Here is a 25,003-nt window from a genome sequence, read left to right as displayed (position 1 = left end):
GAGAGAGAGGGAGAGAGAGGGAGAGAGAGGGAGGGGGGAGAGGGAGGGGGAGAGGGAGGGGGAGAGGGAGAGAGAGGGAGAGAGAGACTCTGGCCTTGTGTAGTCAAGTTGGCTAAAAATTGGATTGTTATTACAAGGGTTTTAGAAATAGGCTTAAATAACAATGGTATACTTGTGTAAAACTGAAACTTGATTTTCTTTCATCTGATAAAAGGACAAAGTTTTTTTTGACTATTAGTCTGCTCCTGATAAAATACTGTGAAAAGTTTTCAGCCTAGAAAGCAAAGATTTTGTGTCTTACCAACAGTGCTACACACTGTTTTCATCAGGTCTTTGACTGCTTAAAACCAAGTCTTCTTAATACTAAAAGAGCTCAGTTTTGCTAGCAACTACGTAACCTTCTGTATTTGCCTTTGAAATCTTTTATGGTCACTTTGGTCAAATAGATAATTAAGTATTGTTTCATAGTGACCTATGATCCTATTTGACCAAGTGTCCACAGGTTCTGATATCTTTGACAAATTTCCCAAATCAAGTTCTAAATGAAGTCCTTTTGACTTCTAGCTAAGTTTGGGATTTTTCAGAGGACCTCTGAAACATCTCAAAGAGTGCTATTAAACTAATTAGGCTTATTTGGTATATTCAAGTGCTTGGGAAACACTGTCAAATAAGTGATGTTAAACTTTCTTTGATTATATCTGTGTAGACATATGTTATTAATACAAATGTTCTAGAAATTTTATAAAATCCAAAAAATCTGGTATGTCTTGGTATACTATTATCATTTGTAATTCTAGTTATTATCTTAAATGTTGTGCCATACAAATAACCAAATTTCCTTATCAACTGCATTATAATGAACCCTAATCAGATCTTTAACCATGTCATTTTTAAGTTTTTTGTCATTTACAGTTATTGTTTTACCCTGATGCTTTTGCAAAGGTGCTTCATCTTCAGTAAGACTCATGGAAAGATCTCTGAGTATGGGTTTCTGATAACTTTAAAATCATCAAAATTGAGGCTCACAGTAAAAGGATTGAACCTGAATATCAGGGAAATGCCTTGGCTGACTTTCATTCAAAGGCCGTATCAACAGAATCTATAAAGACTGTGGCATATGTGGATGAAGTCCATTTTGTTTCTGAAAAAAAAAAAAAGGTCCCTCATTGCCAGACTTTTGCCATCCTGATGTCCTTATAACATGGCAATAGTCTGCTCCTGAATCAGAGAAATTTAGATGGCTGTAAACTAAACGAACAGTTGAGGCTATGGGAAACCCAAGATGGCCACTTGTTTCTTCCTGGCTCCCTGGCAAACCACATTTTTCAGTTTTTGCATTCCTTTACCCACCATAGTGCATTTAAGATGACTCAAATTATGAATCGACATCGGTAGGGAGACTTCTATACAACTGCAAAAACAGTCTACCAGAAATGACTGATCTGTCAGGTCCATAATCCTGGAAAATCTATTTTTATCCCCAGAGGCCTCAGACCTCCTCCCTCTGGACCCTTTGAACACCTGCAGCTGGACTTCATTCAACTGCCACTCAGTATGGCTTACCAATATGTTCTTGGTACTGTATGTATGTTTTCCGGGTGGGTTAAAGTCTTCCCCTGCAGCAAAACTGATGCCCCCACATTGGCAAAGAAACTGTCAGAAAATGTGTTTACCTTCCACAATCTCCAGTGATCAAGGCACCCATTTCACTGGGCAAATCTCAGAAGCTTTAATAAAAACCTTGCAAATTTCTTGGAATTATCACTATCCCATCACCCTCAATCGTTAGGCAAGATTGAGAGAATGAATGGGATCCTCAAACTTAAAAATTTCTAAACTTGCCAAAACCACTCCCCTGGCCTAAGGTATTGCCTTTGGTCTTGCTTACTGTTCACAGTACCCACTTTGGAAAACATAAACTCACTCCACATGAGATAGCCACCAGCAGACCAGTGTCTATTGGTATACAACCTTCTGCTGATGCTTTGTTGCCTCATGCTAGTATGACCAGCTACTGTAAGTCTTTAAAATCTTATGCTCAAGCCTATCATCAACAGGTCAAAGAAACTTTCCCAATTCAAAGGATCCTGCTGATCACAGTCTAGAGCTTGGTGACTGGGTATTCCGGAAATGTCATCAGAGGAAGACAGCCCTCGAGCCCTACTGGAAGGAACCTTACCAAGTGCTCCTGACCACTGACACTGCTGCAAAATTAGAAGGCACTGAGCCTTGGGTACACATCTCACAGCTAAAGAAAGCTCCCCCTGGGCTGGCCCCGTGGCTTAGCAGTTAAGTGCGCACGCTCCGCTGCTGGCGGCCTGGATTCGGATCCCGGCCGCGCACTGACGCACCGCTTCTCTGGCCATGCTGAGGCCGCGTCCCACATACAGCAACTAGAAGGATGTGCAACTGTGACATACAACTATCTAACTGGGGCTTTGGGGGGAAAATAAATTAAAAAAAAAAAAAGAAAAGAAAGCTCCCCCTGACACCTGGTCCTGTCCAAATGCTGGGGACCTCTGAATCGAGTTAACAAGGAAGAGAAGTGGCTGACATCAAGGTGGACTGCTTTCTCCCAAGACGTCAGGTCAAGACTTCAGACTTGGACTAAACATTCAACTCTCTTCTTTTCCTTCTTTCCTTTACTATGACATTGGCCTGGAAAAATAACACCATCATCTGTATCTCCCGGGCCACTGCGAAGGGTGGTAACCTCTGGAATTTTGAACAACCTTTTATATCAGGCTAGGAGAAAATATAACTGACCCCTGGGGTGAATGAGCAAATGTAACAATTCCTGAGAATGCATCCATTAATAGGGCCACCTTAGTGCAAGTGGTTTGTGCCCTGACAGGATTTACCTTTATCTGTGGTGGTTATCATCCTCCTAGGGCCTATAAATGCCTAGATGGCTGGTGCACAACTGGACAACACCTCTTAGGATATCTAGCTGTGCCTCTAATTATTCTAGAAAGGACGTACCAGGAGGCTTTCATGATTCAGGATTCACTTCCTTGGGCAGGGCCCTACCTCCCCGGTTAGGAGTAAATACAAATGAGGATATGATCAGGAATCTCTCCCTTACTCTTAAAACGATTGCAGATTCTGTTGCTAAGACACTGGCTGTCCAACAAAAATCCTTAGACTCTGTTCAAAGTTGTTCTTGATAATAGGCCAGCCCTTGATTCTCTTTTAGCTGAGCAAGGAGGTGTCTGTGCTGTGGCCAACACCACCTACTGCACCTGGTTAACACTTGTGAGGAAGGTAAAACTCAGTTACATAAGATCACTGAGCAAGCCATTCGGCTTAAAAAGGTGACTCCTTCATTAAAGTCTTTCTTTGACTTTCTTGATTTTGACTGGTTTGGGTCTTGGGAACCATGGCTCTGAAATGCACTCCAAACATCGGGAATTATCCTGTTTATTATAATCATAATAATCCCCCTGGTGCACTGTATTCTCTGAAAAACTTTAAATGGGTGTTCGCAGCCACTATCAGGAGGACGATCTCCCTAAAATTGGAATGTTGCAGGGGGAAAGAAGAGGATGACCGACTTAAAAATTGCGAACCTTAAGCCATGGCCTGTGATTATCACAGGGATTCAGCAAAAAAACCACCATGAGCTGTGAATGCCACACAGAGGATCAGTAAAAGCTTCGAGAACTATAGACTAGCAGCTGAGAGTAGTGCTAATGCCTTAATTTTTGATCATATCTCTTAGTTAGGCTGAGGGTTTGATCAAAAGGGGAGAACTGTTAAAAAAAGAAATAACAGGCCCCAAATGGAGTCATTTGCCCCCATGACAGCAAACCAAGACTTAATTGCAGTTTCAACCTCTCCCAGAAACGTGACCTTTGAACAGTCAATCTGAAATTTCCTGATTAGCACTAGTGAGGCAATTTGCATGATAAGACCCCTGCTGTTCCCTTCCCACAAAAGAAGATGACCTGGCCTGAAAAAATCCTTTCTTTTCTTTTGCTAATAACTTCCTTGCCTCACCCTTATACCTATAAAAACCTTCCATTTTGTACAACTCCTTGCAGTTGGAGTCTCTACTTGCTAGATGGGATGCTGCCCAATTCATGAATTGTTGAATAAAACCAAGAGCTTCAAATTTACTTGGTTGGATTTTTTTTTTTAACAAAACCTATGTGTTGGATTTAGGTCAATCATCCATTTGGTGCTTGACTTTTCATTAGAGAGCCATAAGCAAGAGAAAGGTCAGCAAAATCATATCTAGAATTACTCTATTCTACGGACCATGAGAAACTCGTTAGTACACTAAACTAAAATCAATCATACTCCCTCTCCCTCCCTCCCTCCATCTCAATCTCTCTCTCTTCTTCATTCCCTTCAAGGATAGCAAAGTAGTGTCATGGCTCTGCGATCTTTCAGTCCCAAATTCTCAGGCTCATTTATTGGCTGGCCCATGGCAGCAGCTGGTAAAGCTAGACAAGCAGCTTCCGTGTTGCAAGTTGACACAGGACTCCTTCGCAGGACACTGAAGGTTGTCCATTATTTATTTGTAACTACTGCTTTAATGGTCCTCTTCCTCTCATCTGTAAGTTCAATGAGGGGAAGGATACTAGGCTTTCTTCATCATGTGGCACACACAGGCTCTCAAGTATTTATTGACTGAGGCAGTTTCATTCTATTCATTCTATTATAAGTAGCATCTGTAGGAAAAAGCACTGATCCCCATTCTCTTACAGCACCCCTCCACTAATGCTTTCTTTTTGAGACATTCTAACCACAGTTCCAGCTTCCTTTAGGTTCTGTGGGTTCTGGTTGCTACATTTAAAGTATATTACTCTCCTGTAAAATGTCAGGTGGGGGAGAGAGGCCCCCGGAGTCTGCCCTGCATTTTGTGGACAAACATCCAGGACCAGGGAATGCCAGGAGGCTCCATTCATGTTGGGACAGTCGCCAGTTTACTGATTGCCCCGTTGCCTCAAGAAATTCATAGCACCTTCAGGCAAGGGAACAACAGTGTGGTGTTTATTGAAATCTACATCTGGTAGCAATTTGTTCAAAAGCAACCAGCAACCCCCTCCTTTTCTTCAGTCAAATAATCCACAGAGGCCCATAATACCCCACAACTGCTCATTTGTGCGAGGCCTATATTGTGTCGTTTATGTTCCTAATTACAGATCTGGGTTTATCAACAAATTTCAGCCTGGTAATTTTTTAGACTGCAGAGGAGACTAAAGGCACATGTCCTAAGGCAATGACACTGCTACTGACCATCACCATCTGGGTGGAAAGACGAAGCCTCACACCGGCCTCCTGTCCCCAGCTCTCCAGCCCACACTTAGTCAGCAGAGGCAGCCAGAGCACTCCCCTTCCACACCCTAAGAGGAGTGGCCTCAGGAGGGTGTGTGGGAGCTTGGAAGAAGAAGTAGCTGAGTCTTAACCTAGAATGATACATTCATGTACTACAGAGAAAGAGAGAAGCCCTATGCTCCAATCTCGGAGAAAATTCTTTCCTCCTCTGCAGGAGTGGTGGTGAGGGAGACTGAGCAGCTAGTTCTCTAAAGGACTCAATGAATGAAGCTGTGGTTTGGTGAGAAGATGGGGTAAATCCGGAAAGCAGAGTAAGTCAAGCTCGGGGGAAAATCTGGGGCTGGAATATCATGACTTGCAATACAGTCCCTAATTTGAAACCGCACATAGAAAAGCAGAACTGTGTAGGAGAGACAAGAACAGACACAGAAGTAGAAGTAAGAGTAGAATGGACTTCTACCACGTATGCCCAGCTCCCATCCACCCACGTCAGCCCCTCCTTTGGGAGGACTGTGTCTTTCTCATTCCAACCACGAGGTTCTGAGGGATTCTGCCAATCACTGCAGCTGCCCATGGCCCAAGTCGGCCAATCACAGCAGCCCATCGCTGTCTACTGCAACGGGTCCAGAGATGGCACGTGACCTGGTCAATCACAATCGATGTCTGGGATTTTCCTTCTGGAATCACTGGGGAAGATGCTCTTAAAGGACGAATGAGATTTTGGAACTGCCTGAGGTCATGTTTTTTGCAACATAGGGGGAAAAAAAGAACCTGTTTGCAGTGAGAGAGAATGAAGGCAACAAAGAGAGAACAGAGATGAGCAGAAAAGACAAAGATGGTCATGACACTAAACTTCCTAATCTAGAATTCTTGGGGCTAGGATTTCACGGCCTGGTTATAAATTCCTTGTTTACATTAAAGCCAGTTTGAGCTTTTGGTTTCTGCCATCATAACCAGGGTCTAGATGGCTACAAAAGGCTTTTCATTGAAAATGATTGCTATGATGATCAACTGAGTAAATGCAAATAAACACACTCTGAAAAATACAAGTGCCACACAAATATAAGAATCAGCTATTGGGGCCGGCTCCGTGGCTTGGCGGTTAAGTGCGCGCGCTCTGATGCTGGTGGCCCGGGTTCGGATCCCAGGCGCGCCCCAGGGCACCGGTTCTCCGTCCAACGCGGGGCCGGGTCCCACGTGCAGCAACTAGAAGGATGTGAACCTGTGACATACAGCTATCTACTGGGGCTTTGGGGGGAAAAAAATGAATAAATAAAATCTTAAAAAAAAAAAAGAATCAGCTATTGATCTACATGTGGTATAGTTATGAGTGGCAAGTGGGCACTAGAAAACATTGCTGACTCAATGTCAGGAGAGTGGTCTTTTAAAAATTATTCATTATGGAGACTTCTGAAGATACACAGAGGCAGATGGAATGGTATAATGCCCTCTCACAGTATCCCTCTCCAGCCCCAATAACCACCAACCCATGGCCTGGTCCAGGAGAGCAGTGGTTTTGACCAACTCTTCACAGAGTACAGCTGGTTCACCCTGACTGTGCCATGGTTCCAGGTGGCTGCAGCCCCTTACCCAACTGGAATTGGAAGTAGGGCCTCTGGCGATGGGATAGAATCTGACAGTAGGAAGTCAAATGTCAGGAATTCACAAATTCAGCCTTGTCAGGCTTGCGCTCGGCCCAGACACTGTGGCCTGACGTGTGCCTCTTTCATTCTAAGGCTCATTTATGATTTCTTAACATTGTTGTTGGATGTGTATTTTGTCGCGACAGGTGTCAATGAAAGAAAATCCTATCAGTGCTGAAAGTAAATCAGCTACAAAAAAATATTTTGAAAGTTGACACCAGGTTTCCTCTATGGACTAAATTAAGCAGTTTCCCCCTTTTAAAAACTCATTTATAAAACCAGATTATAGTCCTACAGAGAAATAGTCCTTTGGCATACTTAATTTAGGGTGCACACAAGGAGGATGATGGAAACCATGGACCCTAGGTATTAAGACTTAGTCTATCAACATCACAGAATGTCAGGTTGGAAAGGATCTAGAAATCTCTAATCCAATTGAATCACACTTTCTGGTGAAGGTGTGGTCCAACACCAGTTTTTTTTTTTTTTTTGGTGAGGAAGATTCAGCCTGAGCTAACATCCATTGGCAATACTCCTCTTTTTTTGCTTTTGCTTGAGGAAGCTTAGCCCTGAGCCAAGATCCATGCCAATCTTCCTCTATTTTGCATACGGGATGCCTCCACAGCATAGCTTATGAGTGAAGCAGGTCCGTGCCCGGGATGTGAACCCGGGAACCTGGGCCGCTGAAGCAGAGTGTACAGAACTCTAACCACTTAGACACGGGGCTGGGCCCCTAAATACCAGTATTTTTGAAAAGCATTCCAGATAATTCTAATGGGCAGCCAGGTTGAGAGCCATGGCTCTAACCTAGCTAACACCTTTACTTAGCAAAGGAGGACACTGAGGCACAGAGGTATGGAACTCTGATCAAGACAAATAGTACACCTGGGATTAGAATACAGGTCTCTGGGCTCCATCGTATTTTCAAGTGAATAACTAGGTCATCCTACCGTGTTTTCTTTTAACAGGGGCTACGTGAGTGGAACATACAAGAATTTTTAGAGTTCAAGTAGAGAAATAAACCATCAGGGAAGAGGAATTTAAATAAGTAATAAACATAAGCCATTTAACCTTATTGGTAATCAGGAAAATACAAATTAAAGGTATAATGAGATATTGTTATATACCTAACAGATTGGCAAAAATTTTTTAATGTGACAGTACCAAGATTTTAGCAAGGATATACAGCCACAGAACCTCCCACATACTTTAGCAACCACTGACATTGGTACAACTGCTCTGAAAGACAGTTTGTCATGATCTAATAATGTTGAAGATTCACATTTTCTATGACCCAACAATTCTAGGCTTAGGTATATAACCTAGAGAACGCATTCTCAATGGGGGTAATATTATCCCCACAAATGAGCAAAAATTGGTTTCTGGTGGGTGAAAAAATCTTGGATATTACAATGGCTTGTGGCCCTCCAAAGCTCATCTCTACCTGACAAAATCTTACTCTTTAGGATTAATTTAATTTGAACGTTAAATTTTTAGTTTAATATTAATAAAATTTTCTCCCTAAGAGAGGTGATAATGGAAAAAAGGTTGAGAAACACTGACTTAGAGAAATGTTGTGCATGTACCCCAGGAGATGGATACAAGAACACTCCAACCTGCACTCTTTATTACAGTCCAAAACTGGAAGGGCTACAAATATCTATCTACAGTAGAAAGAGTAAACTGTATTATATCTACACTATAGAATACTATACAGCAATGAAAAAGAACAAACTTTAGCTGCACACAACAACATGGGTAACCATCACAATGTTGAGCAAAAGAAGCAAGACATAAAAGATTATATAGGGCATAATCCATTTATAAAAATTCAAAGTCAGGCAAATTGAATTAAATTGTTTAGGGATTCATACATCAGACTAAAGCTATAAAGAAAAGCAGGGCAATAACTAACACAAGAGTCTGTAGGGCAGTTTCCTCTAGGGCTGTGATCAGAGAGCCAAACATGAGAGGGGTGAAGGATGTTTACATGATAATTATTCTTTAAGTTGTATATAACGTTTTTGCTTTCTTCTGCATATGTTATAGCTCATTTGAAAACATTAAGATATTAAAAAAAAAAACAGGGGAAATTTTCTTGATCTTTGCCATTTTCATTTTCCTAAAGCATTGTTTGAATCAAGTTATTCCTCTGTTTACAAGTAATGATACCAACTGGCCCACATGTGCATAGTGCTTTCAAACTTTCATTTACAGAATCTCATCTGCACCATGGCCTCAGAAGGAAGGAGAGAGTCAGAAACCATTTCTCAAAGGAGGTAGTTGATTGAGCTAGAAGGACCAGCAGGAATACCAGGGAGATCCCATGGGGAAGGAAACGGGGCTTGACCAGCAGAAGGATCAGCTGAACAAAGTCTGGAGGTAGGAGAGGACACAGCAATGGAACAGAAGTCTGTACACTTGAACTGAAGAGAACACACGGAGACACACGGGATAAAAAGCTACGCTCAGCCGTCCTTTTCAGGAGTCAATTTCAGAACAGACAAGAATGTTCTTTTAAAAATCACGATTGAATCAAGTTGCAATTGTTTCATATTAGGAAGTTTTACACAAATTTATGTGAAAGTTAATGTGTATTCTTATATCTTGACCGGAATCAAATAGTTTTTTATTTAGGTTCTTCTACAACAAAACCACCTGTTGCTAATCTCTCTGACACTCAAATATTATTCATTTAATATGAATTACCATTTTAATGGTTAATGATTGTTTAAAGTTTAATTTAAGATATTTATGTTCAGAGGCCTATGGTATATCAAGAAAAATTTTATTTAAAAAAGCAATGGCAGTTTTCCATTTGATTCATTTGTATTTAGCTTACAAGAACTAATGTTTGTATTACACTTCTAAAGATTTCAAAGCACACTGTAATACCAACATTGAGGGGTAGGTATTATCCCATTTTACTGATGAAGCCCAGGCAAGAGGAAGTGATCAACTACTGGCAGGACTAGACGCAAATCCCTACTCTTCAGAACCCAAATCCTACGGTCCTTCCACGAGAACACAGTTTCTAGGCCCATGCTGCTAAAGTCTGAAGGGAGCTGGGCTTAATAATATTTTAGCCTAGCTTTCATGGTATTGAACTATTATGAAGTTTTATTACCATTGGTCATGGTTGAAAGTAAGAGAAAGGGGAAGGAAGGAGCAGAGTATAAATAAACCAATCAGTATTTGGGTATAAAAACTCAAAATAGTTATCTCTAAAGAGTTGGTACTGAATTGGTGCTTTAAAACATCAATTCAATGCTTAGAGTTGAAGTTAGACAAAGAAAAACATGAGCATTTTATGTGTGTATCTTTTATGAAAATAAAATATTTAAAAATCTTTTTAAAAGCCACATTTCTTTCCTTTTAATAAAATGCTAAGCAGAATTAGGTATGGCCTCTCCCAAGGAAGATTAAGGTAAGATAAACACAAAGGCCTTAAGTTTAGTAGCAAAATTAAAAACAAAACAAACCCACAGCAGTTTACTGTATTTGTAATTGGGAACTCAATGATTTTTGTCCTGTAACAATAAGATATAAATACAATTCAATGCTTCCAGTTTAGCATTGAATTTATTTTTTCACCAGACAGCTGAATAAAGGTAATAGTGGCAAGCTCTTAATTTCTCTTTACAATTTAGGGAAAAGTAAGGGCCAGGAAGAAAAAAGTTATCTCTTACCTGCCCTTTTCCCATTATAAGTCTGGAGATGGAATCATGAATTATTCATCAGAAATCTCATTCCCATATATTTTATTAGAAGCCAGTCTATTCTTAAAGACATTTCAAGAGCAAGAGAGCATAGTGATGCTGGCTGACCAGGCCCTGGGGTGGCAGAGCGAAAGAAACAGACAAAAACCAAAACTGCGTTTTGACACTGCTCAATCTGAAAGTAGAGGTACTCCCTTTAAAGCAGAACACATTCATATCTTCCTCTCTGCTCCCAGGCTTATGAAGTGTATTATAAACCTCAAGATGTAGATAAACACTGAGCACAGCTAAGTTTAACAATGTACAGTCAATGTGGCAAATCAATTCACTTCTTTGAGCCTTGACTACCTCATCCATAAAATAGGATAATATCCACCTCATAAGATTGTTGTGGACATCAAAAGGCTGGGTATAAAAGTTCCATGAAAATTATAGATAATGTAGTCAATATTGGTTGCTATGCCTCTCATCGTACTTTTCTTTTCTTTTTTTTTTTTTGAGGAAGACTTGCCCTGTGCCAACATCTGTTGCCAATCTTCCTCTTTTCCTTTTTTCTCCCCAAACCCCCAGTACATAATTGTGTATCATAGTTGTAGAGTTGTAGCTCTTCTATGTGGGATGCTGCCTCAGCATGGTTTGATGAGCGGTGAGTAGGTCTGCACCTAGGATCCAAACTGGTGAACCCCGAGCCACCAAAGTGGAATGTGCGAACTTAACCGCTATGCTACCAGGCTAGCCCCAATCATGGTACTTTTCATCAGAGATCTAGGATGCATCCACGCCATGGTCCACTCTGGAATGCCTTCTCTCGTTCTCCTCTCCTACACCTGCAGTTCCAACCTTCAAGGCCCAGCTCAAAATCCAACTCTTGCCTGGAGCCCTCTCTCTGCATCTGATGCTCCTGAAATCCTGCAGGATTTACTGTACCATGTATGCAGCTCTGTATGCACACCCTCTGCCCTGCAGTCTCAGTGACTTTTCCATCCTACCTCTCTGACTATCCCACGCTAATCTCCTGAAGGCCTGGCTTGCACCCCTTTGAATCCCTACATCACCATGAACTTGGCAAGGGGTCTATAAATATTTGTTGACTGATGGAAGCAGTAATTAAACAAGAACAATATTTAATTTTAAAAAATAAACACCTTAGAATATTTCATATTCTCTTCCCTCCCTGTTCTCCCACAGCTAATTGAGAAGCAAGATGGATCAAAATTAAGATTTCAGAACCAAGAATCAATTTAATTTTACAGTATCAAAACATGGAAACCCCCCAAATTCAACACATAGCAGCTGTTATGTTTGCAAGTGAGAAGGATCAGCTGTAAAAATACAGCCCCTAGAATAATGGTCACAGGGCAAACTGCAGGAACACCTCCCCAGGACCCTCCTCTGCTGATGCAGTCAGGAAGCCAGGGGCCCGGCACCCTGGGCCAGCGGCTCTCCACTTCCTAACCCCCACTTTCTCTCTCACAGACTGTATCTAGAAAAACTCCTCCTACCCAACAAAACACTTATCTTACTGTTTTTATAATTCAAAGGCATATATAACTACCAGTCAGAGTTTCTGACTGGGTCAAGCTAATCAGTATTCCATTTCACTCTGAGACAACAGAATTCAAGAAAAAAAAAACAACCAACTTGATGGTTTAGGTGGTCAATGTGACATGTCTTAAATGTTTTACTTCTGTTTTGTTTTTTTGCGTGTGTGTGTGAGGACGATCAGCCCTGAGCTAACATCCATGCCAAACCTCCTCTTTTTGCTGAGGAAGACTGGCCCTGGGCTAACATCCATGCGCATCTTCCTCCACTTTATATGGGACGCCGCCACAGCACGGCTTGATGAGCGGTGCATGGGTGCGCACCCGGGATCTGAACCTGTGAACCCCCGGGCCGCCACAGTGGAGCGCACGCACTTAACTGCTGCACTACCGGGCCAGCCCCTATTTGGTTTTTCAAAATATTGAAAATAGCATTCACAGTCCCATTCCCACCTCCTCAAAAACCTTAGGCACTGAGGACCCTGGGGGAGGATGGGTAGGAACCACTGCTCAGGGCTGCTTGGCTCTGAGGGCTGCCTCAATCAGACCAGGATGCCCAGGCGGTACCTGGAGATAACCTCACCTGGAAGAGGCCTGCCTGGAACAGCAGGACCTCTGGGGCACACCGCCTCACAAGAGAACTGTCTCCCGCCATTCAGGCATGCAAGTGTCAGGAGCTTAACAGATATGCTCCAGTTTATATACCAAGTGGCTGATACTTAATTACTATTTAAAAAAACTTTTTAAGTATAAAGTTACAAACTTGAGGAAAAAGCAACAATGGTTTAAAAGGTGCCTTTAAAATCCTGTGGACTACCGGGAAAATTCAAATATGTACTGGATTTTAGGTAATATTATGGGATTATTGTTCATTGTTCTGTGACAATAATGGTATTCTGTTTACATAGAAGAATGTCTGTATGCTTAGCAGATTCATGCTAAAAATTTAGGGGTGAGGTGTCATTGTATATGAAACTTGCTTTCAAATGGTTCAGGAAAAGAGAAAACGTATGAGTGTGTATGTGATGTGTTGTGTGTGTGTATGTCTATAAATATATGTGCGTGTAGAGACAGAGAGAGAGAGCAAGAGATAAATTAGGTGTGACAAAACGTTAATTGTTGAATCCAGGTGGAAGGTATATGGGGTACTCATTGTACCTTTCTTTCATCTTTTCTGTATGTTTGAGAATTTTCTAAATAAAAAATCTTGGGAAAAAAAAAAATCCTGTGGTAAAGAGAGAAATTTTAAAAATTCAGATCCTGGTTGGGATTTGGATCTTCCAAAACACCTGCTTCAACTTACAACAACAGATAACAAAGCACTCTTGTTCTCCCCAACCCCTCCATCTGTGATGCCTTGGTGGTTGGAGTTGACATTTTGACCCTCTCTCCTCCCTGAAAGCCTGCAAGGTGAGCATCTGGTTGGTGGATCCCTTCCATATTCTGCCCTCCACCCCCCGGTATTTACCGGTTATCCAGAGTGCAAGAAAGAGTCCAAACAGGTGAGCAGAGACTCAGGCTTTGAAAACTGAGGCACAATAAAACGGAAGAAATCATTGTCACATCTCACAAAGTTCATCCCTATAAACAATGAGCTCACACGCTCTGACAGCTGGTCACAGACAGAAAATCAACACCGCCCGGAGATAGCCAGAGAGAGAACAGGAGAGGAGGAGGATGCACAGAGAGTCCCAGCTATGTGCATCAGGGCTATATGCTTGCTTGCTTTTCTTTTTTGTAAAAACATCTTTATTGAGATATAATTCATACACAATTCACCCATTTAAAGTGTACAATTCAATGGTTTTAGTATATTCATAGCTGTGCAACCATTTCCACAATCTTTTTTTTTTTTTTGTGAGGAAGATCGGCCCTGAGCTAACATCTGCCAATCCTCCTCTTTTTGCTGAGGAAGACTGGCCCTCGGCTAACATCCATGCCCATCTTCCTCCACTTTATATGGGACGCCTGACACAACATGGCCTGACAAGTGGTGCGTTGGTGTGGGCCCGGGATCCGAACCAGCGAACCCCGGGCCACTGCAGTGGAGTGTGCGCACTTAACCGCTTGTGCCACCGAGCCAGCCCCTGTTTCCACAATCCAAGTTAGAACATATCATCACCTCAAAAGAAACCCTTAGGTCCGGCCCCATGGCTTAGCGGTTAAGTGCGCGCGCTCCGCTGCTGGCGGCCCAGGTTCGGATCCCGGGCGTGCACTGAGGCACCGCTTCTCTGGCCATGCTGAGGCCGCGTCCCACATACAGCAACTAGAAGGCTGTGCAACTATGACATACAACTATCTACTGGGGCTTTGGGGGAAAAAAATAAAAAATAAAAAAATAAATAAAAGAAACCCTTACTCATAAGCAGTCACTCCTCATTTTTCCCCAAGCCCCCACCCCCACTCCCCAGCAACCACATTAATCTACCTTCTGACTCTATGGCTTTTTAAATTCTGGACATTTCATATGAATGAAATCCTACAATATGCGGCCTTTTGTGATTGGCTTGTGTCAGTAGTTCTTTCTTTTTTATTGCCAAATAATATTCCACTACTTTCCAATGTAACATCCACATTTCATTGATCCATTCACCAGTTGATGGACCTCTGGGTTGTTTCTACTTTTTGGCTATGAATAAACAATGCTATTAGGAACATTTGTGTACAAGTTTATGTATGAACATATGTTTTCATTTCTCTTAGTTATATACCTAGAAGTAAAATTGCTGAGCCACATGGTAACGCTGTGTTTAACTTTTTCAGCAACTACCAAACTGTTTCCCAAAGTGGCTGCACCATTTTACATTCCACCAACAGTGTATGAGGGTTCCAATTTCTGCACATCCTCGTCAACACTTATTATTGTCTGTCTTTTTGATTATAGCCACCTTAGTGGTCTGAAGTGGTATCTCAGTGGTTTTGATTTGCATTTCCCTGATGGCTACTGATGTTGACCATCTTTTCTTGTACTTATTGTACATTTGCATATCTTCTCTGGAGAAATATCTACTTAAATCCATTGCCCATTTTTTAATTGGGTTATCTGTCTTTTTATTATCAAGTTGCAAGAGCTCCTGATATATTCTGGATACCAGTTCCTTATCAGATAAATTATTTTCCAAAAAACATTTGAAGCACAAAGTTTTAAATTTTGATGTAGTCCAATTTATCTCTTTTCTTTTGTTAGGTGCTTTCTTATTTAATGCTCATAGTAAGCGTGAGGAGTAGGAATTACTGATCCCATTCTACAAATGAAGAAAATGAAGCTCAATGAAATTAAGTAAATGGCCCAAGGTCTCACACGGGGCAGCTGCACGTGGTCTTGCCCTGCACAACCCAGACAGTTGAATGCAGCAATATCAGCCATTTGTTGAAGCCTTGACATGAACTCAGGCCTTCTGACCAGGCCAGGGTTCAGGCTACTCAGTCACTCTGTGAGTGTTATAGTGTGATATGGTTGACTTTTAAAGAAACTCCTCAGATATTATACATTCAACATTCTAAGGATGCTGCCATTACTTAAAACAAGGGGACTTTGGAGTTCATCTTTGGAAGCTGTATCAAGAGGTCGGGAGTGGCATGTTTTATGAATGTACTCAATTATGGTGAGGGATGACTTGAGTTTATGAAGAAGCCAAAAGTCCTGGGCACCAACTCTGGAGAATGAGATAAGTTATTCGGCTGGATTATGCCATATTGGATTTATATACACTGCTACACACACCAATCAATACAAAGGGTGAGAAATGTTATTTTATGGCTCAAAGCAGATCTAAATCTCAAAAGAATGTGACCAAAAATGTTTCTAGCAATGGCAGCCAGATATGATAGATACCAGAGAGTATTTATAAAATGTATAAAAAGTAATCACTTTGACAAATTTTAAAATATTTTGATATAAAAATTGGCCATCTTTTTACTTCTTGGTCATACTGGGAATATTGGAATCAAAATCACTTAATTATTAGATTACATAGATTTCACATATGTTTCAATTCCCTTATTTTAAGTGGGGAAACTGATACATAAAATGTTGAAGTTATTCACCCAAGTACTCATGAGAACACTAGCAGAACAAGGACTAAAATTTAAGGAGGAGGCAGTTGCCATGTTCTATTTCTTACTATTAGCTGTTTTAACTCTGCTTTTAGAATTTATGATTCTCTCTTTCTCTCTCCCATAGACCTCCAAGTGGATTATAACCATCCAAGCTCCTCTTCTGAAGGGTGGGGGACTCTGCCCAGACTTCACTGTCTATCCTCCAACTGGATCCTTCCCTAATACCAACTTATCTAAACATCTCAAATCCATGTAGATAACTCTGACAGCAAAGAAAAGGGACTCATTTTATAAAGTGAGTTGTGAAGGGATACTGCCAAGCCTTATTTCAAAAACCAGGCTCTAGTTTCCAATCTAAGAATTAAATGGCTTTCTGCCTGCTGTTTCTGTCTTTTCCTCCTCACTTAGGAGAGAAGGCCAAGGCTGTGTCTTGAGGGATTGCTTCCTACGGAAAAATCAAGGCAGCATACAGTCTTAGGATGGGCCAGTGCAGGTTGGAAGTGGGCTAGCAGAAGGCTTTGGGAAAAGAAAACTGGATTCATGAGCGGGCTAGGTCAGTCCCCGGAGTGCACTTCTCTCCACTGAAAACAGGTCTAAGTGCTGACACGGGGGTTTCCCACAGCTTCTACTGGCCTCCAAAGGCATATTTGTCATCGGAGGCTCTTGATGAAGCTGTACATAAATATCTGACTGTTGTTAAATACAAAACAAAACAAAAAAAATATTCCACAGGAACCAAATCAAAACCAGCTGTTAGGAGGAGAGGCCAAAAACTCAGTGTAAGTGTAAAAGGCCCAGCCGAAACACTTGTTAATTGTGTTATTTACTTTGCTGAATGGTAAATTGTCATGCCAATGAAGTCATATCACATGACTATAATGTTTTTCATATGACTTTCCTGCTATGAGATATGGGCACTTTATTTTCTAGAATTCCGAATTCTGTAATGGATGAGTCAGAATCTGACTTTTAATTCAGAATCAACCCATCAGCTCAACTTTGTTCATTTCTGCCAGCCTGTTTATAATTTTATATCCTGTGTTATAGTTGGTGCTAAACTGTCTTTTTCAATGATCATGCATCAATCCCCAATTCTGCTGAAAAGAAAGTTCTGCTTAGCAAAACTTGACAAACATGCAAATTATATTAATGGAGTGCTGTAACCGCAATCCTGAAATCATAACGGCATGAAACAGCATCAAATATTGATAATATAGTTAAGGCAAGGGAAGAAAACACAGCCTGCCTAAAATTAATCCTGGAACCATGGAACTTGCAAACTTTCAAGAATGAGAATGAAGTATTTCAGGAGAGTTGGGTTACAGGATTTTGGAATTTGAATTTCTCAAAAATATACTAATATAGCTTATTTTATTACCTCTCTTATGAATCAGTCTTTTGGAGTTTGAAAATTATTTGGCATTTCCCACAGCACAATGTTGAATCCACAGTTGGAACTAAATCAGTACATGTGAACTGATACTTGACGAAAAATAACCCTAAGATAAGTCACGGCAAATTTTATGAAAGATGGATAAGTCATTCACATGTTTGATTTAGACTGAGCCTTTCTTCAACAAATTCAGCAATTTAAAAAGTATTTGGTGAGTACTTCAACAGCTTCATGACATGGACATTTTGTCCTTCATCAACTTTAAGGCCATTTCCTTTGGTTTCAACTGCAATGAACAGATATCTAGGAGCAAAAGGGAACTGGGGTTAATCTCCAAGCATCCAAACCCATTCTCAATAACGGTCTTGAAAGTAAAGGTCAGAACTTCATGCAAAATTCCCTATTCAGACGGCAACACTGTTTTCTTTTTGCTAAGAAAGATTCGCCCTGAGCTAACTAACATTTGTGCCAATCTTCCTCTATTTTGTATGTGGGTGGCCACCACAGCATGGCCACCAATGAGTAGTGTCGGTCTGCACCCCAGAACTGAACTTGGGCCGCTGAAGCAGAGCATGCCAAACTCAACCACTAGGCCATGGGGCTGGCCCCCAGATGCCAACATTTTTTTTTTCAGGGGAAGATTCACCCTAAACTAACATCTGTTGCCAATCTTCCTCTTTGTTCTTCCTTCCCCCTCACACCCCAAAGCCCCACTACACAGGTGTGTGTAGTTGTAAGTTCTTCTGGTTCTTCTGTGTGAGCCATCACCACAGCATGGCTACTGACAGATGACTGGCATGGCTCCGCGCCCAGGAACCGAACCAAACTTTAACTGCTAGGCCATCAGGGCTGGCTCCAGATCGCAACATTTTAAGGGAGTAAAAAGCTGAGTAAGGCCTTTCCTCTGTGGGGCATTCTAATACCTCATGGGCAGAACGTGACTATAGTTTGGGAGCTAGATGGGCTATAGACAAAGTATATGGGTCTCTGTCCAAGACCCTTCTTCATGAAATAGAACATCAGCAAAAACATTTATGAGGTGTTTTTAATTTTTCAATCTACAACTTGAGATAAAATTAATCTACCACACACATTTCTCATTTAAATATTTTTATTGCATCCTAGCTCTACAGCTTCTCCTCACTGCATTAAATGAAAGAGGATAATTTTCCTTTATCTGCTAAATCAATCTACCAGGTCTGGTCTTTTTCTCCAAGCTCTACCTCCAACACCATCCAGTCATTTTCACTCATTTATTCCATTACTTAAAAATCATCATAACCTGAAACAAACTCACCTTTGTAAGTCTGGCACCCTCCCTCCACCACACTCCCGGGCCCCACTCTGCACCTTGCACCTCAACCCCTCCTCCAACAGAAACCAACCTGGTGATTTGTCTGTTAATCTCAACAGCACTATGATTACACTAGTAACCGAGAATAAAATAATGGCAATCGTTTTTGGATATTTGGTGATGGAAGGGGGAGGGGTACAAAAAAATGGGTTGCATTAGTCAATCTCACTAAATCTGGATGATTCTGTCTTGAATATCTCCCAATCCATTACCTCTGTGCCCCTGTCTATGAAAATAAAGGGATTTGCAGTCTGTAGTAGGATCAGCTTTGCAGTCCTCCTTCATAAAGAGGCTGCATTTTGGGAGACAGACCACAGGCATTAAGGGATATGGGAAAGTTTAATAGCCTCAAAACTTTTTTTTTTTCCTTAAAGAAAAAAGAATTACCTTGTTACAACATGGATGAACCCTGAAAATATCATGCTAAGTTAAAAATGCCAGACATAACAGGCCCCGTATTGTTTGATTCCACTTATGTGACACGTCCAGAATAGGTAAATCCATAGAGACAGAAAGTAGAGAGTAGTGGTTGCCAGGCCTGGAAGGAGCAGGGAATGAAGAGTGACTGCTTAATGGGTATGGAGTTTCTTTTAGGGGTGACGAAAATGTACTAAACTTAGCAGTAACAGTAGCACAGCAACTCTGTGAATGTACTAAAAACCACTGAATTATATACTTCAAAAGGGTGAATTTCATGGTATGTGAGTTATAATGCAATAAAGCTGTTATTAAAAAAATACATTATCTGGGGCTGGCCCAGTGGCTCAGCGGTTAAGTTCACACGCTCTGCTTCTGGTGGCCCGGGTTTCGCAGGTTCAGATCCCGGGTGCAGACCTACACACCGCTCATCAAGCCACACTGTGGCAGGCATCCCACATACAAAAAGTAGAGGAAGATGGGCACGGATGTTAGCCCAGGGCCAATCTTCCTCAGCAAAAAAAGAGGAGGATTGGCAACAGGTGTTAGCTCAGGGCTAATCTTTCTCACACACACACACACACACAAAAAGACATTACCTGATTTCAGGTAACTCCGGCTCCAACTACACGCTCATGATTCTGAGTAACACACTCTTGGCCTCTGAGACCTTTATTTAGTCTAGAATACCCTCCCCTACCTCTCTACCCTTTCCTTGCCCAAATCCAACTTTTATTTTTAGAGAGAGTCTACTCATCCTTTAAAATGAACTGGAATATTTGTTCCCTTCCCTGAGAAGCTTTCCTTGACATCCCTACTCCCCCATGCAGGAGTAACTGCTCTCTCAGCACTTAATATATAAACGACTAAAACATTTTTGATGATACTCGAGTTCACTATTTATGTCTGTTTCTTACATCAGACTATGAGCTCATCTCATTAACTTCTGTATTCAGTTACTAGCACAGTGCATTGCAATCAAATTTTCAAAAGATGTTCAGTAAAGGTTTTTTTTTAAAAAGCAGTATTTGTACAAACATATTTTATAAACAACATAAAATGATACTGTCACATATCTATCTGGTTGAATCTTTTGCGATCCCAATGTTGATGGATGAAACCAGTTAGCTCAAGATGAGAACTAATTGGGCATTCTTGATTTCAATGCTGAAATAAATAAGTTGGGACCTTTCTATATGGCATGCAGAAGTTTGTATTTTTATTACTGAACATCTGTAAATGCACTGGGAATCAAACATGTATATCAAAATACTACCTTTACACAGATATGTACATATTTTTTGATAGACATATTTATTTACACACACATACTTTTTTTTACAGTAAAGTAAAATAATATAGGTAGGACAATGATTTTTGTTGCTATGAGGTCCTCTGGGAAGCACTATCTTAAAACAGTCCTACCTAGAGCTTTTTAAGGAAAATAGTGATCCTTTTCTAAGATAGAGGTTACAAATTCTAATACCAAATAAGGGTCATCCACAGAAAAGCATCATCTAAATGGTGAACATCACCTAAAGAATACCTTTGGGCAAGAAAATTACAACAGTGTGTGTCTCTAGGAAGGAAACCAGGTGATAATGGACAGGTGCAGAAGGACTATTTCCTTTCCACACAGAATATTTTTTATACCTTTAAAATTTTGTATCAAGTGCATTATTTATCTATAAAATTTGTTTCTTGGCTCTAGCTAACCACCGCTGTTAAGGAATGCAGGCCTGGGGTTGCCAGATCTGATTTTTCAAAGATTTTTCAAATGGGAAAATTCATATTTTTATGTAAAACTCATAATTTTTAAATGTTGGCTTTATTCAGAATTGAACACATAGGGCAGGCCAAACAAAACACACCTGCAAGTCATATTTGGCTCACAGGCCAACTAGTTTACCATCTCTAATCTAAAATTTGATGTGTGGCTTACGATTCCAAAACTATAAATATAATTTAATGGAGGAAAACTTCAAAAAGAAAACTCAAGACTTGTGGATGAAACCATGCCCCCTCCTGCCCCACCAACTAGTCACTATTGTCCTCTTAAAATTCTCCTTCTCTTCCCAGGTCTTTGAAAAGGCTATTAAAGTTTGACCAACTAAAATGCAAAACAAACCAAATTTATCAAGGAATCGGCCCATTATCCTAGCATCTGCTCTGTTTTAAAGAGTGAAATATGGGGTCAATTTCAAGTTGCAATTCTTCTAGCCAACTAAAGAGAAGTATATGAATTATTTCTAGGTGTGTGGAAAAACTCCCCTAGCCAACTAGTCAAACAACTGCATGGTTGAAAAGACCTGTAAGTTATTTTCCCCTTACCATCAGGCAGTACAGTGCTGCTCAAAAGACAAAATGGCAGCCACAATCAACGTAATGTTCTGAACCTTGTCTGGGAATCCAATCACAGTTCTGGAGAAAATCTCAAAGTTTCTTGAAGTCCTGCAGAGATGCCATTCATCTCCTGAAACTGAAGCTAAGAGATTCTATGTGGGTCTACCTACTGGCCATAAGTGGAAGACTGCATCTGTTGAATGCCCAGAGGACACCAAAGCAAGTTAAAGAAGAACCAGTTTCAGCTCCAAGTCCAACACTAGAGATGCACTATGTTGCCTCTCTGGTATGCCTAAAAATCTCACCCCAACCTGCTGAAAGCTTAAAAGAATCTCACTCTGGTATTTCCACATGGTTTTCCTATTTTTAGTGCCAGCTCCAATCTTCCAAACAGCAGCCTTTTCACCACTACCTGGTCCAGTACTGGGCCTGACCATCTACTCACTGACCAGTCGGGCCTCTCCCAATGGTAAGGATACACAGTCCTAGGCAGAGGTGGAGCAGTAACCAGCGAACAGGACTATAAGACTAATGGCAACTTTGCAAGTGTTCCATTCCTACAAGACACAGACACTCAAGGTTTTCCTTATGTAGCTTCTGGAAACGCTGCGATAGGCCACATTTTTCCTAAGAGCTTCTTCACCCAGGTAACTGAGGGGAAAAGATGTTGATTTAATCTCGTTCATCCATTTTGCCAAGTGATCCAAATAACCCCACATCATATAGAGCATACCTTTTCTAAGAACAGTGAGCATTTGGAAAAATAAAATGATAATCTATTTTTTAATCCCAGTCTTTGGGGGAAAAAAAACTATTATAGTGACCCAGGAAATTAAGATTTGCAAAATGTTCTAATTGACAAGCAAAACATAACTCTCTTAGGCTGTAATTGAGGAAGCCATTCCATGGTGGGGTTCAGTGGCCTAAGAAGACTGATCAAATAGTGAAATAAAAGCCAAGCATGTTCTCTCTGAAGAACATGGCCAGAGTCCAGTGTCTTCCCTGATTCGCATTTTGATGTACGGACATTAGAACCAACTCTTCAATGGCCACAGGTATGCTGTTCTTCAGTAAGGACCACAGGTGTTTGGAAATCAATAACCTGACTTCCTTTATCAGCAATTTTGTGCATTAGGCACCCACCGTATGACAGCCTGCACAAAACAGCATCCAGCAATTACAGAAAGTTCCTTCTTCTCTGATAACTAGCAGACTTATTTAGTGATGTTTGTTCTAAGGAAAAACATTATAATTAACTGCTTCCTTCCTTTTCCATAAATCTGAATATCAAATAGGTTTCAAACACATTAGTCCTCAGTAAAGAAAGCTTGTTTTATTCTTACCTCAGCAGCTTGAGTTTCCTGATGCAGCAATGTAAGGCCTGTCAAATCTTCTAAGAAGGAATGTGAAGAATTAAACACCTTCACTAGGAAATTAAATCCTTCTCGTTCATATTGATCAAGAACCTGTAAAACATTTATATATTTTTAAAAGGGGGCTGCAGGTTTTAAATGCATATTAAAAGATTTTCACTTCTGATAAGCACTTGTCAAAAATGAAACAAAAACTAGAATTAAATACAGGGATAATCGATCTGGTGGGCAAAACCTGGGAAGGCTTAGTATTTATCATTTTTTCTTTCTTAGAAAGAATGACAATGTCATCTTCTAACTCAGATGACAATTTTTCTCAAATAAGTTCCATGCAAATTCACTAAATATTCTAGGAGACTTGGGTTTACTGATTCTCAAGTTCACTTGTTAGGAAAAAAAATAACAGGCAAGAGAAGAGCCAAGGAAAAAAAAATTAAAGGATAAAGGGAAAGGGATGGGAAATATGACCTACCAGCTAGCCAAATGTATTTTAAAAAATTCTAATTTAAAAATGTCAAAATACATTTCACCAGGGACATGACAAAAGAGAATACCCAAATGGCCAATAAACATATGAAAAGTTGCTCAACACTGTAAGTGATCAGGGAAATGAAAACTAAAACCACAATGAAATACTACTTTATACCTACCAGAATGGATAAAATGAAAAAGACAGAAAATACCAAGTACTGACAGGGATGTGGAACAACCAGGATTCTCATGGGAATGCAAAATGAGACAATCACTTCAGAGGTTTAACACGTATAAGCCCTAGGATCAAGCAATTCTACTCCTAGATATATAAAGCCAACAAAAAATGCATACATACATGCATCTGAAGACCTAAACAAAAGTGTCCATGGCAGCACTATTCATGACAGCCCCAAACTAGAAAGGACTCAAGTGTCCATCAATAGTAGAATGAACGAACAAACTGTGGTTTATCCACACAATGGAATACTATATAGCAATAGAAACAAACTGTACTACATGCAACAAGATAGCTAATTCTCACAAACATAATATTAAACAAAATAAGGGAGAAGCAGTATGTACTGTATGATTACATTTATACAGAGGTTTTTTAAAAAAGCAAAATGAATCTGTGGTGTTAGAAGTCAGGAGAGTAGTTACCCATGCAGGGATTGTAACTGGAGGGGGCACAGGGAGGTTCTGGGGTGCTGGTAATATTTGTTTCTTTATCTTGGTGCTGGTTACAAAGGTGTACTTTGTGAAAAACCATCAAGCACTTTTTTGTATACATGTCGTCCTTCAATAAAAAAGATCAAAAGACAAAAGGCCAGTAGTCTTGACAGGAGAACAATATATAAGAACATATGAGTACTTAGAAGCATACAAATAAACGATTATCATGTTTAGGAATTCAATGATCACAGGAACTGTGAATTGTAGACAGCAAACAGTGAACCAGAATGCCTCAGAAATTTTCTCAGAACTGAGAAGAAATAGATAAAGAGATAAATGTTTCAAAAAGATAGCAGATATTGAAGACAAATCCAAGAAACTAATTACACATGAATATAAAGGTTGAAGAAGGATTAACACAAGAAATAGATAAATATTTTTAAAAATTTTTCTCTATTCAGAAATGAAAATATATAAACCTTTCAATACAGCAATTCCACTCCAAAGACTTTCTTTCAAAGTTTTTTTTCTTTTTTTAAGGGCTGGGAAATAGTGATTTTCCTTTTTTTTTTCAATATTATCTAATATTCAATTATCTTTCAGTTACAAAGTGAACATGTTAAAAGAAATCTGATGATGTGAATGTTGACTCCTAAGGAACATGTCCACACCATTCCTGCTTCTGCCTGCTTGCATGGACACAAAGACTGGTGTGTAAGGATGCTCATTGCA

General features: G+C 40.4%; 1 protein-coding gene across 12 annotated transcripts in view; it reads right to left on the bottom strand.

Annotated features, from left to right (window-relative positions):
- The window catches only part of ATG7 (autophagy related 7), a 252,183-nt gene that overhangs the window by 105,405 nt on the left and 121,775 nt on the right, over nt 1-25,003 (bottom strand). For 5 of the 12 annotated variants that reach the window (XM_058565010.1, XM_058565048.1, XM_058565078.1 and 2 more), the window contains exons 18-19: nt 23,096-23,218; nt 10,268-10,759 (exon numbers count right to left, since the gene is read on the bottom strand). The exons of 1 other annotated variant lie outside the window; for it this stretch is intronic. In XM_058565010.1, coding sequence (XP_058420993.1) covers nt 10,709-10,759; nt 23,096-23,218 — 174 coding nt within the window. In that variant the 3' untranslated portion in view covers nt 10,268-10,708. Of the gene's footprint in view, nt 1-10,266; nt 10,760-17,606; nt 17,942-23,095; nt 23,219-25,003 lie in introns of those variants that run through there. 6 more of the 12 variants (XM_058565020.1, XM_058565039.1, XM_058565104.1 and 3 more) reach the window with 5 other exon arrangements.

Source organism: Diceros bicornis, chromosome 2, assembly GCF_020826845.1.
Source record: "Diceros bicornis minor isolate mBicDic1 chromosome 2, mDicBic1.mat.cur, whole genome shotgun sequence".
NCBI classification, from domain to species: domain Eukaryota; kingdom Metazoa; phylum Chordata; class Mammalia; order Perissodactyla; family Rhinocerotidae; genus Diceros; species Diceros bicornis.
Note: the sequence above shows the minus strand (reverse complement) of the source record. Positions and strands in the feature narration are given on the sequence as shown.